The 15,229-nt window shown below is 40.1% G+C and overlaps 1 protein-coding gene across 1 annotated transcript; it reads left to right on the top strand.

Annotated features, from left to right (window-relative positions):
- Positions 1 to 915: 915 nt before the first annotated feature.
- Positions 916 to 3,094, top strand: LOC126616745 (early nodulin-like protein 2). The gene is made up of 2 exons (XM_050284843.1): positions 916 to 1,342; positions 1,940 to 3,094. Exons 1-2 carry the CDS (start codon positions 1,162 to 1,164, stop codon positions 2,860 to 2,862), a joined length of 1,104 nt encoding a protein of 367 aa, XP_050140800.1. The 5' UTR covers positions 916 to 1,161; the 3' UTR covers positions 2,863 to 3,094.
- The last annotated feature ends 12,135 nt before the right edge of the window (positions 3,095 to 15,229 follow it).

The following is a 15,229-nucleotide window of genomic DNA, read 5'->3' as shown; positions in this document are numbered from 1 at the left end:
TCCTACCTTATTGAGAATAGTGTGTTCCCAGAATTAGTGCCCACGAGTCGACTTCCTCAACCTCTACATGATGCCGAATCTACTTGAGTATTTACACACTCAAGGGGGAGTGTTATAAACTTTCTAGTTTAAGTATGATTGTGTAAATCCTAGATTAGATTTGATTCTAGTTATTCTTTCCTATATGGACTTGTATTCCTTGGGGATGAAGGATTTCTTCTCTCCCTTATTACTATAAATAAAGGCACTACGTAGGGGAGATAACACATCCTCTACATTCTTCTACACAAACCCTACAAACACATCTCTCTCTGCCACCGGCTCCTCTTCCCTTGTCAGATAAAATAAGCTACAACATGTTTTAATTTGATATCTTTTTTTCTATATATATTTACAAAGATTTTCTTATTCAACAAAAAATTGAGCTTTTCTTTAATTACAAGGTTAAATTAGTAAATTTATAAGCTAATTTTTTATTTACTTAAGTGGTTATATGAAAGGACACTAAAACCTGAGAAGGTGTTAATATAATGTCTCAAACATGAAGTAAGTTTTGTGAAAACTCGATACCTTTCGGTGGGTGTCAGGGTAAATAACCCAATATATATTTATGTTCATATTCGAGTTTTGTACACATCGAATATATATGTTTTCATTTTCGAACAGCCTATCATGTTGTATTGCTAGATTTTCAATTTAGGTTGACAGGGTCATATAGATATGGTAACCTTTTGGCCCCATTACAATAAATTCCCCAAAATACAACCGTTAGGTCGGTAGGATCATGCCACTTCTAACCTTCAGCAACGGAAGAAAATCAACGACAGCCAATAAATTAAACGTACGTAGCCATATCATATTGCCACGCATAAAGAGCTTTGCTCCTGCAACGGTAAGATAATCCCTCGTTTGCCCTTATAAGCAAGCCCCTCTTTGTAACTCATCCCCTCACCAGCTTCAGTTTCCATTCCCTCTCTATCTCGCTCCTCGATCTCTCTCTGAAAATTCTCTGCCTTTTTCTTCCTAAATTGCAGATCTTCGTTGGTGTTGTGCATCTCAATTTCATCGCTTTCATATATTTGAAATATACATATATATAGTCACAGTATATATATTTGATCTGTTCTTTTTGTTTGGATCTTATAGATTAATTCTCCTCTCATGGAGTTTTGGAGATTTGTTTGGATTCAGATCTTGTTCTTTTCGCTGTGTTTGTGTTTGTGTTCAACTACACAAGGATACAAATTCTATGTTGGTGGGAGAGAGGGGTGGGTGTTGAACCCTTCTGAGAACTACAACCACTGGGCTGAGAGGAACAGGTTCAATGTCAATGACAATCTATGTAACATCTCTTTCTTCTCTCTTTTTCTCTCTCTCTCAATATTTTCTCTTAGGGTTTTTTCTGTCTGATCCATCGATGTTTTTGTTAAAGAAAAATAATTTTCAGATCGTCTATGACAATTTTGATTATTTTCGTCATTTACATAGAAGGAAAACTAATGAAAAGAGCTTGAAAACTTTGAGTTTTAATGATAAGGACAAAATAAAGGGTAAAGTGAATAGTATCAGGATTGACTTTTTAATGTAAAAATGTGGTTTTTCGTTAAAGTGAATAGTACCAGATGCTTTTCGTTAAAATTCCTTGAATATAAGCATGGTTGTGTGAAAATTATTTCTCTTTTCAAATCCTGAACGCTAAGATAATGTCGTTTTAGACATAAGCATAATACCAGCACATAAAACATGAAAAGTCTAATTATTATTGGTTCACAACATCAAACAAATAAAACATGAAAAAAAAAATTAAATAATAGAGAAAATATATCCAAGAGATCCTAAATTTCAGTTTTTTTTTTTTTCTCTTTTTATCCGCCCTATATTTTAGGTCAAATTTTGTTCCTAATTTTTGCTTCCTCATGCCACGTGCACACATATACAGATTTCAAGTACCAGAAAGGGTCAGACTCAGTGCTCGTCGTGAACAAAGACGACTACTTCAACTGCAACACCCAAAACCCTATTCAGAAACTCGACGGTGGCGACTCAGACTTCACCTTCGACAGGTCTGGACCTTTCTATTTCATCAGTGGTCAAAATGGTAATTGTGCAAAGGGTCAGAAGTTTCTAATTATTGTCCTCGCCCCGAGGCACCCCAAGCGACCAGTCCTCCCTCCTCCTCCTACTAGCCCTACCACCCCTACAGCTCCTGGCCCTAGCCCCACCGCCCCTACAGCTCCTGCCTATCCTCCCGCCACGTCTCCTCAGCAGCCCTACCAGCCTCCTGCGGCATCCCCACCACAAGGGCCAGGGCTACCACCAGCTGCGGGCCCAGTCTCTCCATCACCTTCACCTGTGATTACAAACCCTCCTCCATCTGCATCACCAGGCCCATGGTCATCACAACCGTCACCGTCGCCATCAACCTCTCCGGTACCAGCTGCGGGCCCATTCTCTCCATCACCATCACCTGTGATTACAAACCCTCCTCCAGCTGCCTCACCAGGCCCATGGTCATCACAACCGTCACCATCGCCGTCAACATATCCGGTGCCAGCTCCCTCAACGACAACATCTCAGGTGCCAGCTCCGTCGTCAGGCTATACTCCAAGTACTTCTCCGCCCTCACCGCCCCCGGAGGGGCTCGCACCTACCCCTTCTGGCGTGCCTGAGGGGCCCACACCTACTCCGTCCGACCAGCCTGCGGGCCCCACACCTCCGGGAACTGTTACTTCTCCGCCGCCAGGGTCCGAGGAGTCGACTGCGCCGAAGCCGTCAAATAATGGAGCGTTACGTGGTGTAACGGCTCCTTCGAGTGTGTTGGTGTCTTTGGCTGTTGTTCTGGTCAGTGTGGCTCTCTCATGAAACGGATTTGTGCAGGGTTGAAATAACGGGGGAATAAATAAATAAGTTAGTGCAAGGTGTTTTTTTTTTTTTTTTTTTTTTCCAGTTTGATGATTTATTAGGGGCTGTTTTGTTAATTAGTTAATTTTCTTTCATTTTTTATTTTATATCTTAGAACTCAAGAGGGTATTGTTTCGGTCGGGAATTAATTCGTATTTGTTTTCTAGTTAAATCTGAGATATTATTTTGGTTTTGTTTTCTTTACTTCAAGTAAAACTTGATCAATTCATTCTCCACATAACCTTATTGTTAATTTCCATATTCAATATTTTCTTTTGACTCCTGTGATGCAAATGACTTGGTGATTTAAATTTGAAAAGGAGCATGCACAACATAAATTGAAGAATTAATGTTCATCTTTTCAAGGGATAATATTTGACTCTTTACATAAATATTATTCTAAAAGAATTATTCAATTTGAAGGATGATTCCTTGAACTTATTTGATTCATATTTATGTTTAAAGCTCTGCAAATAAAAAAATATATATAGATATGACATTTGATTAGACGATGATAAAGTGAATTGGCTGGAATTATGACATTTATATAGAAAAATGACTTCTTACCTGTACAAAGTCAAATAATGTCTAAGGTTCAAATGAAAATGACCTCAAGCTATCTTCATCCGAGGGCTGGCCAGATGGCTCATTTTAGCCATCTGGTCCTCCAAGATATTAATATTTTAATGAACAATACATGATCATATTTGTCTCCGTTTCCAACCGAGGGCCAAAGGGCCATATGGCTCGTTTTAGCCCTGTCACAAAAAATAGTCTCCAACTGGGGGTCATAGAGCCAAACATAATTTATTATTTAAAAACTACAACTTAAATTCAAATCCAACGGCTAAGTGACGTCAGCTAGCCGTTGGATTTGAAAAAAATATAATTTAAAAAAAATATGAAACAAATTTTGTGAAATATAAGTTATAGGAAAAAAATATAATTTAAAAAATATGAAACAAATTTTGTGAAATAGAAGTTATAGGAAAAAAAAATAGAATTTAAAATAAAATGAAACAAATTTTGTGACACACCCCGACCCGGAACGTCTACTAAGACTCCCAATCGAGCTGTGGTGGCCATCATAGCTTTTACGTCTACTAAGACTCCAAATCGAGCTGTGGTGGCCATCATAACTTTTCACTCTTGGATGACGTTGATCTTTTGGAGATTCATGACGACGTATCCTTGAATGTTTCAACTGTGTAGAGGTAGCATGATGGATTATCACCTATATTTCCAATGTGTAGAATTGTTTGGAATGAGCCAATCTCTGGTCGGAAGTGTGCCGACGAGGATGTCAGGCCCCTAAAGAGGGTGGATTGTAACATCCCACATCGCCCAGGGAAGTGGATCATGTAAGCCTTATATGTATATACCCATCTCTACCTAGCACGAGGCTTTTTGGGAGCTCACTGACTTCGGGTTCTATCGGAACTCTGAAGTTAAGCGAGTTCGTGCGAGAGCAATCCCATGATGGGTGACCCATTAGAAAGTTCTCGTGTGAGTTCGCAGAAACAAAACCTTGAGGGCGTGGTTGAGGCCCAAAGCGAACAATATCATGCTACGGTGGAGTCGAGCCCGGGATGTGGTGGGGGCCCGGGCCTGGATGTGACATTTTGTGAAATAGAAGTTATAGGAAAAAAATGGAATTTAAAAAAAATATGAAACAAATTTTGTAAAATAAAAGTTGTTTATACCATACTTAGGGCCTCCGTATTTAGATCTCGTACAAATACTCGGGGGACTTGAATGTAATTATGTAATAAAGGAAGGGGCAAATATGTAATAAGTGAGGAGTCCTTATTCTATAAAAGAACCCCTCACCCTCACAATTAGGAGAGTCTGATTCTCACCCTCAGAGGCCAATTCCTAGGCCCTTTCACCCCCTCTCAGAGCCTCACTCTCATTACAGAGGCTCTCACATTCTCTCCCTCACCTCTTAGATAAATACATAATCAGTGTGGACGTAGCCCAAATCTTGGGGTGAACCACGATACACCTTGTGTTATTTACATTTCATGCAGATTTACGGTCGGATTTACGTTGTTCCAAGACCTCCAGTTTTGTGCATCAACATTTGGCGCCATCTGTGGGAATCGATACGAAAAGTTGTGTTGGTTCTCTTTCATTTTTTCACCTCCACCGTGAATCTGCAAAATCTGCAAGAAACCTAAAAACCTCACTGGGCTTTTCCATAAAAAGATTCGTCTTAGTAGTGAGCACAACTCGAGACAAATGTCACCTCTTCCATTTCCACAATATGAAAATCTTCCTTTTGTCTGTCACCTCTTCGCCAAATGTCTTTCTCTTTTCAAGACACCCTCTCGATTTCCTCAGCATGCCTTTTTTTTCCCTTTCTGGCCCCAATTTATTAATTTACACGACCTAGCAAGCTTAATTGCTTCAGCCAAGAAAACTTTTCTAACTCCCAAGTCCCAAGAAAAAATGGGTCTTGAAATATTAGAAGACCAATTCAGGCCAATAACTCCAGTGCGAGTTGCCACACACCCTGTCACCCAGCACCCAAGATCTCAAATTCTCAATGCTTATAGGTCGGTGACAGGGCCAAAATATCAACGATCTAAGGAGGAGGACTAACCAACCAATCAGATCTTTAAAAATCCTCTGATTTTTCCATCTGGGTTTTGCTGGGATTATGATGGGGTGGAGGTACAGAGCTGGGTTGTTCCTAATTGCTGCTGTATTTGTCATTTGGGTCACCTCTGCAGAAGCCTTACCCGCAACAACCAACCCCGCCGCGCGAGAGGCTCATCTGGTACTGGGACTACAGGCTTCCGCCTTTGTAGGCCATGTTGCTTGCGTTGACTGGTCCCTGCTCGATCGACTCCCCGGCGAGCGCAGTGGCTCCATTCCACGTCGACGACCCATTTTTAGCTCGTGGGGCTTCGTTCATCACCACCGTCGATTTCCCAGATCAGCGGAAGAGCTCATCCTCACCGTCGCCACCCTCTTCTTCCTCTTCGCCCTCTCCCACGCCCACACGTCGTTCGACCTACCCGCCAACAAAATCAGCGGTCGCGATCCAGCCAGCGCAAGGTTACCCGAATCCAGTCTCAAGCCCAGACAGCCCACCTCCATCGTCCCCGATTATCTGTCTCTCTGGATAACGGTACGTATATTTGAGGCGGTGGAATATCGGGTTGGATAGCGACACCATCACATTTGCTTTGAAAAGTATCGAATTTGGGGATTTGGGATTTGGACGAGGGATTCATGGGGATGCTTTGAAGTCTGGGTGTAGTTTAAATGGATTTGTGGGTTCATCGCTTATGGGGTTGTACTCTTGATGTGGGTTTGTTAAAGATACAGCTGAAATGTTGGATGAAACTGAAAAGAAAACAGTGAGGTCTTAAAGAACAGTGTATGCCATTGTTGTCATTGTTGTCTTTAAGAATGGGGTATGCCATTGTTGTCTATGTTCTTCTGATAAGCGGCGTGGATGAATGTTTTCTTCTATTCTTCTATTCTCAGCAAATGGGTATGAAACTGAAAAGAAACCCATTTTCTCGAAAATACTATGGATTCAGAAGAGCCAATTTCTAGGCAAGTTCCAGAAGATGGAGATAAGGACCAGATACTTCCACCAAATGGAAAATGCGATCTTTTCTCCCCGGCAGTTCCTGTTCCACGTCCATGGCTCCACCGCTAGTGACATCTGACTGGAAAAGCAATGAAGGTAAAGCAGGTTCCTTTAAACACACAGCTGGAAAGTGGCCCAGCGACCACGATGATAAAGGAATTCAAACATCTAATGATGCCAAGCTGTTGCTATCCCACTACAAGGTCCCAGCATCTTCTTGTGTCAGTGCCTTGGGACATTGGATTGACAAGACACTGAGCACCATTATTCTTAAAAAGAGTGGTTCTCCAAGAAAGCGAAAGCAAAAGTAAGGAATAAACACCCCACCAGAATGATGTAATTTATTTTCCTTATCTTTCGGAAACATCTGTATAAATCCTATTAGAGGGTAATATGTATAAACCTCATCAGAGGGTAAAAAAAAAAGCCCAAAATAATGGGCTGCAATGTCATGTGAAGGGCGAAGGCTCAGATGCCCAAAAGAGCCAGGCCCTCTATTATCACCAACTAGGTGACCCTCTATTATCACCAACCAGGTGATCAAAAGTATGCCCAGTACTCTAAAATTATTCGGCAACTTGCCGCTATTACCACCAACCAGGTGATGAAATGTACAACTCGTACTCTAATATCATTTGGCAACTAGCCATTCATGCTACCAACCCGGTGATGAAATGTACAACCCATACTCTAATATCATTTGGCAATTAACCATTCATGCCACCAACCAGGTGATGAAATGTACAACCCGTACTCTCCTTCATGCCACCAACCAGGTGATCAAAAGTACGCTCAGTACTCCAAATTATACATGAGCACTACTCATGTCATTCATACATAAACATTCATGAGCATCACTCATGACAATCATACATAAACATTCATGACCATCATTCATGTCAACATTCATGAGCATCACTCATGTTAACATTCATGAGCATCACTCATGACAACATCCATAAGCATCACTCATGTCAATCAACATAAACATTCATGAGCATCAATCATGTCAATCAGCTTCAAAAGCTTCATTTACAGAGCTCTAGCTTCAAAAGCTTCATTTACAGCGCTCTAGCTTCAAAGCTTCACTTGCAAAGCTTCACCTACAAAGCTTCAGTACAGGGTATACAAATACCGCCTCCAAACAACCGCCACTTCGGCCCATACATGGATTCAATTTGAAGTCTCTAGCCAACAGACTCTATTGACCGAAGACTTGGGGGACTACATTATGTACCATATATTGGGCCTCAACTGGGCCTCATGAAAAATACTTGGGGGACTTAGCCCATTATTTATGTATTAAGGAGCGAGCCCTTATTCTATAAAAGGGACTCCCTCACTTTCATTAGAGAGCACCCATTATTCATGTACTGAGGAGCGATCCCTTATTTTATAAAAATGACTCCCTTACCTTCGTTAAATAGCATCGTCGCCAGCTGAGCAACCGCCTCGCCGCAAGCATCACTCCTAACCCATTATTTATGTATTGAGAAGTGAGCCCTTATTTTATAAAAGGGACTCCATCACCATCATTAGATAGCATTACCGCCAGCTGAGCAACCGTCTCGCCGCGAGCATCAACTCTAGCACATTATCCATGTATTGAGGAGCGAGCCCTTATTTTATAAAAATGACTCCCTTACCATCATTAGAGAGCATCGCCGCCAGCTGAGAAATCGCCTCGCCGCGAGCATCAACTTTAACACATTATTCATGTATTGAGGAGCGAGTCCTTATTTTATAAAAGGGACTCCCTCACCATCATTAGAAGAACATCGCCGCCAGCTGAGCAACCGTCTCGCCGCGAGCATCAACTCTTAGCCCATCACTTATGTATTGAGAAGTGAGCCCTTATTTTATAAAAGGGACTCCCTCACCTTCAAACGCCACAAGCCGAGCCAACCAAGGCAACATAAGCCACGAGCCGAGCAGCCTTGCAACATGTGCTACTTTTGGTTGAGCATCATTTCAGATTGAGCACCGCCTCATATCAAGCATCAGTTCAAGACAACATTTTGTTACTTCGGCCCACACATGGACTAAGTTTCAAGTCTCCAGCCAAAAGACTCTCTTGACTGAAGACTTGAGGGACTACTGTTTATACCATACTTAGGGCCTTCGTATATAGATCTCGTACAAATACTTGGGGGACTTGAATGTAATTATGTAATAAAGGAAAGGGCAAATATGTAATAAGTGAGGAATCCTTATTCTATAAAATGACCCCTCACCCTTACAATTAAGGGAGCCTGATTCTCACCCTCAGAGGCCAATTCCTAGGTCCTCTCACCCCCTCTCGGAGCCTCACCCTCATTACAGAAGCTCTCACATTCTCTCCCTCACCTCTCAGATAAATACATAATCAGTGTGGACGTAGCCCAAACCTTGGGGTGAACCACGATACACCTTGTGTTATTTACATTTCATGCAGATTCACGGTTGGATTTACGTTGTTCCAAGACCTCCGGTTTTATGCATCAACAAAAGTTATAGGAAAAAACTAGAATTTAAAAAAAAATATGAAAAATAGAAGTTATAGGAAAAATTTTGTAAATAAAAAATAATAATAAAATTGTAAAAATAAAAAATAAAAAATTCAAATGCAAATGCTAGCTGACAATGCAACGACTAGCTGACGTCAGCTAGCCGTTGCATTTGAATTTTTAGCTTAAGCATCCTTGTTGGTTATAACCGACAAGATTACTGTTTTTTCTAGCCAGCCCTTTGGCCCTTTCAGATTCTGTGGGGCCATCTAAGTATATATGGCGGATAGACTAAAAATATTTTTGGTAAAAATATTTTTGGTACCAATCCTCAGTAAAAATATAAATGCATCTTAGAAAACATTTAAAGTGCTTCCTCCAAGAAGCAACAGTTATGTGATGCTTCTTGAATGAAGCAATTCAAGTGCTTTTGAAACCCAAAACATTTTCTCTAAAAGCACTTACAATCGTTTTAAATGTTGTTGACCCTAAAAACTACCAAGCCTACGTGGCGTGTAGGCCGAGTAACTAGTGAGCTAACTACGTCCTTCGGTTGATGCGGGGCTTGCTAACTCATCGACCGAGCTCGGCCGATGAGTAAAATATGTTGATGTTGTGTTGGGTGTGCTGCTGACTTCTCGATCTTGCGATTACGGCTAAGGAATGAACACTCTCGGCCTTCGGGTTCTAAAGTCTGAAGACAATGCTGCTAGTTCTATGAAGTTCATAAATCGTTGGCGTCAGATTTGGCATAGTGATTATATTTGTAAAGGTATAAGCACGCCGAATCGATACCAGAGTATAGGGGCACAGATACTCAAAACAGATATATGTCTTGATGGTAAATGTGGTTCGGCCTTCACAATGCCGAACTCTAAATCCAACTTGTAAGTATCCAATCATAAAATAACTCAGCGTTCAACGCATCGAGTCTGGTGATTCGTAACACCTTACTTCACCAAGAAGGTTTGTGAGATGACCTCTGCCAATAAGGATTCGAAAATACTTCTCGACCGAGACTTGGATAGATAACCAGTTGGACTTGACGCAGTGCTGTTTATCCAAACTGAAGGTACTTCACGGTCGATTGATTCTACGGCGACATTGCTGTTTATCCAAACTGAAGATGTTCGCCGGTTGCCTTTACAGTGCTGTTTATCCAAACTGAAGATGTGTCAGTGAAAAAGAAAATAAAAATCTCAAGGTTGTTGAGAGGTTTCGCGTAAAGCGAGAGTTTGCGCATGGCAGTTTGTGTGTTGAATTGGAGGGCTTGAATGATAAATTCCTCCCTCTATTTATAGTAGCAAACCTGCTTCTGATCGAATCAAAACTATACTCGGATTAGGACTCCTTACCCCGATCCAATCGTATCTCGGCCAGTTCTACTCCTATTAGGACTTTGAACTCAACCTCTTATCAGGCCATATTCATTCCCAAGTTTCAGCATCCTCATCCTGCCGATACTCCTTATTGTATCAGGATTAAACTACCCCATCTTGATAGGACACGGCCAGCCCCTGAGCAATGCTTCTGGGCCGAGAACAATTCTAAACTCAGCCCAAACCAGTATTTTGGGCCCAAACATAAGATTCAGGAACAAATGCACTTCCAAACAAGCCCCTAGTTTGCAAGGATTTTTTCTGGGGTCAAATTCTTTTGGATATGTATTTGTAATATCTTTTTTCAGTAAATGAAATATCGTACTCTTCTTGAAAAGGAAAAGCTTTGTATACAGTGTGGTTTGGTTCATCACGAATTGACCAAAAACAGAAAACAAAAGACCAAAACAATATGGTTTGGTTGGTTTTTCGATTTCATTTCTTAATTTTATACTAGACCATAGTGTTAAGTGACTAATTTTCTTGATGTTAGGAACCAAATTTACGTGAACTAGGGTTTAGGGTTTATGTCACTAGGTATTATGCTTAATTTTCTATAATGCTTCAGAGTATAAGATATTTTGGACTTCTTAATCGTGAAATCTTTTTTCAATTTCATAAAAACCAATATCTAACAGATTAAAAGTCCAGCATAGTCTATACTCCGAGCACCATAAAATTTTTGTTATGTGGTTAATTGCAAGTACCTCAGACGAACAGCTTCAAGGACTTTTCTAACCAGGAGGAGGAATGGGACCTGTCAAATATTACTCGAGCAGTACTCATTTCATACTGGCTTTCGTCCCTACAATTGTCATTGAGGGCATTTTTCATATGAATATGTGTGGCCATGGATGTTGAGACTACCGAACCTCAACCATTGACTGGAAGCTTTGCTTAGCTTTTGCATTATAATTCATTTAGAGCAATGAATCAGTGACCTTTCAGTTGTGGAAAATCAATAAATGTTGCACAATTGGACGTGTCATATATAATTATCCTCATCACATTATCATATATTTTGTAGAATTTGACACCTGTTGAGAGTTGTCTCACGTTGGTGAGGAACAAAGTTTACTATGTGCTTATATCTTGGGTTACTTCCCATATTGTCAATTGGTTTTATGGTGGAACCCCAATTTCATCATGGTATTAGAGCAAGGTTATCCACGTGTGAAGCCAAACGGCCACACGCGCTCTACGTCACCCAGTTGTTGTCCAAGTGTAGGCTTGAAAATCCGCCACACGTGCGGGGGCATGTTGAGAGTTGTCCCACATTGGTGAGGAACAAGAGGTTTACTATGTGCTTATATGATCTGGGGTTACTTCCCATATTGTCAATTGGTTTTATGGTGGAACCCCAATTTCATCAACACCTTCTTTCTTCTATAGTAAATTAAATAAAAGTCCTAAAAAAATGGGTGTATTTAATTAATCAGGAATTTAAATGTATAAAAAAAGTCTACGTATGTGTCGTGTTTTGATTTTATAAATTTTTTAAAGTGCTGGATTTAGAGAGCTTCATAGTGTATTTAAGTCTTTAACAAAATCAATTTCTCCCCCTATAAGTTTGAGGGAATTTGCTTGAAGTATACATTATATGTAACTCCATGAAAATTCTTTACAATCCAATTGAATACTATCTTATATATAAAACATGATAATATTGTATGAAACTTGTAGGTCTGCTGATTACGATTTACTACCCAACTTTTAATATCGATCATTTTTAATATTTTTTTTCACTAAATACTTTAGCATTAGATGGTCATTAAACTGAAACATGATCTGAAAAATTCTTATTTATCTATGTAATTTAAATCAATAACTTAGAAAAATAAGAAATCTAAATTATCCTTCTTCTGCTTAAGGCCTTAGAACATACATTATCCTAACTTGGGCTTTCATTTTCATGGAATAGAGAGGTGATACGTGATTCATTTGCTTTTGCAATGTGTCGGCAAGAACTACAGAGAGATGTGATGGGTAGGATGGGCAATGCTATATATATGTCCATTGTCTATGTAGAGATGGCAACTAATGACGGTCCATGCATATGACATCTGGGAAGCTGCGTGATGTCAAATGCTTCTGTTCAACAAATTTTAATAAAGCTTCAAAATTGTGTATTTGAGTATATTTTTATTTGTATTGAAATTGGATTAATAATAAGACCTTAGATATTGTTTGATGTTTAATATTGGATTAGATTGAATATTTCATTAGATTAATGTGTGTTGAAGAAGAAATATAGATTAAATTGGATGTGTCACTAGATTAATGTATGTTTAGACAAGAAATAAATGTTAACTTTTGAATTTTGTCCAAACTGAAGATAGAACACATACGAAATTCAAGTGGATGAGATTAGTTGAGTGGTCTTTTTTTTAGCAGAATAATTCATGAAGGAAGAAGAGAGTAGTTGTCCTTTTGTTGAAATTAGATTAGGGTTAGGAACTTAATGTGAACTTTTACCTGAAAGAGGATGCCACGCACGGTTCTCAAGTTAACTAATTAACATGTGTGTGTTATGACTCATAACTCCCTTAATTTGCATTATAAGATCAATCATGATTCCTAACCACAGATTAGTACTCAATCCGTGCGAAATTTCTTTTCTTTAGGAGATGGGGTTGATTGGATAGTCCAGTCTACTACTTTGCCGTCAGATCCTAAAGCCTAAAGCCTAAACCCTAAACCCTACATATGTTGTATGACCAATATATTTGATCATACCCTTGATATATTAGTGATCCCTTCCTAATGTTTGAGCTTTTGATCCTAGCAATTGTCTAAAATAATATCATCGCCTCCTTTGCACAATGTCTTGAGTTCGATCTCCATCTCCCATTTCTTTGTTAGTATGTTTGCAAAGTTTAGGGTGAGACTATGCTCAACTCTCTCTCTCTCTCTCTCTCTCTCTCTCTCTCACCGTTATGCCTCTTCAATGTAAAAGGAACCGAAAAATGAGCAATCGAGGGTGTAAGTTTGATATACGTTATTGACCGGTTTTCTAACAACTTAAGTTTTTGGGCCAGTTATACTTTGCACTCCTATAACTCATATTTTGAAACCAGTAACAAGCACGTATGTTAAAAGTTATTCTTTTGTTAGCCGCAAGATAGAAAACATCTATTGTAAAACCAAATTTGGTTTCGAGTGAATCATATTTGCTTGTTTGTCGGTAATATTTTTGCTCACCATCCTCAAGTGATGGGATGCTCACCACAATTTTTAATATTTATCACTATTGGATAAGTTTAAGTATTGAGATATGTATAATGAATGGACTTAAATTTCAAAATTTAAACTTATCCTATGATGATGAATAAAAATGTCATCATATATCCTGAACACCTTGCTAAAATGTTGGGACCGAACTTGATGTGTTTCAGTTGCTTATCCCTTAAGCAATCTTCCTTCATTCAACATAGATAAAATATTATTTACGAAATAAATTTTCAGTTTTAGAGGAACCGTGAAAACCTTGGCCAAAAAGAAAACAGTACAAGTCAAGACGCCTAATGCACACGACACGTGGTGTCACACATTCCAGCTCAACTTCGTCGTAGCACGATATTGTCCGCTTTGAACATGCCCTCACGGTTTTGTTTCTGGGAACTCACGAGCAACTTCCTAGTGGATCACCCATCCTAGGAATGCTCTCGCCCGAACTCGCTTAACTTCGGAGTTCTGATGGAATCCGAAGCCAGTGAGTTCCCAAAATACCTCGTGTTATATGGAGGTGAGCATGTACATATAAGGCACATCACCCCCTCTCCGTTAGTCGATGTGGGATGTTACAATCCATCCTCCTTGGGGGCCCGACATCCTTGTCAGCACCCTCGCACTGAATGGCATAATGACTCTGATACCATTCTGTCACATCCCAATCTCGACTCCATCATAGCACGATATTGTTCGCTTTGGGCCCCGGTCACACCTTCACAGTTTTGTTTCTGGGAACTCACGAGCAACTTCCCAGTGGGTCACCTATTCTGGGAATGCTCTCGCCCGAACTCTCTTAACTTCGGAGTTCTGATGGAATCCGAAGCTAATGAGTTCCCAAAATGCCTCGTGCTGTATAGATGTGAGAATGTACATATAAGGATTGTTCGCTTTGGGCCCCGGTCACGCCTTCACGGTTTTGTTTCTGGGAACTCACGAGCAACTTCCCAGTGGGTCACCTATCTTGGGAATGCTCTCGCCCGAACTCTCTTAACTTCGGAGTTCTGATGGAATCCAAAGCTAATGAGTTCCCAAAATGCCTCGTGCTGTATAGAGGTGAGAATGTGCATATAAAGCACATCACCCATTTTCCGTTGGTCGATGTGGGGGCCCGACATCCTCCGCCGTAGCACGATATTGTCCGCTTTGGGCTTACCATTCCCTCACGGTTTTGTTTCTGGGAACTCATGAGCAACTTCCCAGTGGGTCACCCATCTTGGAATTGCTCTAACCCAAACTCTTTTAAGTTCGGAGTTCCGATGGAATCCAGTGAGTTCCCAAAAGACCTTGTGTTATATGGAGGTGGGTATGTACATATAAGACACATCACCCCCCTCTCCGTTGGTCGATGTGAGATGTTACACGTGGATATAGTGACTTGTTATGCTCTTGATAATTACCAGAAAGCGACGAAGAAACGAGAAAATGCTTAATCATACAACATGTTTATCCAGTCGTGCATGGATACACTGTCACTGTGAAATTTCTTATCAATGATACAATGTTATGGGGATAGAAATTAACATATAGTAATGTGTTATTAAGAAGAAACGTCATAGTATACTAATATATGGAAGTTGCTCTCATACAGCAAAGAGAAAACTCTTGCATACGAGAACCCGTATGCA

The sequence above is a fragment of the Malus sylvestris genome, chromosome 3 (genome assembly GCF_916048215.2).
Source record: "Malus sylvestris chromosome 3, drMalSylv7.2, whole genome shotgun sequence".
NCBI classification, from domain to species: domain Eukaryota; kingdom Viridiplantae; phylum Streptophyta; class Magnoliopsida; order Rosales; family Rosaceae; genus Malus; species Malus sylvestris.
The sequence above is the reverse complement of the archived record's forward strand: the minus strand, read 5'-3'. Positions and strand labels throughout refer to the sequence as shown.

Excerpts from the sequence above, each read along its gene's own strand:
- LOC126616745 (XM_050284843.1), top strand. The coding sequence starts at position 1,162 with ATGGAGTTTTGGAGATTTGTTTGGATTCAGATCTTGTTCTTTTCGCTG. Across the intron at positions 1,343-1,939 it reads CAATGTCAATGACAATCTAT|ATTTCAAGTACCAGAAAGGG; the intron begins GTAACATCTCTT and ends ACACATATACAG.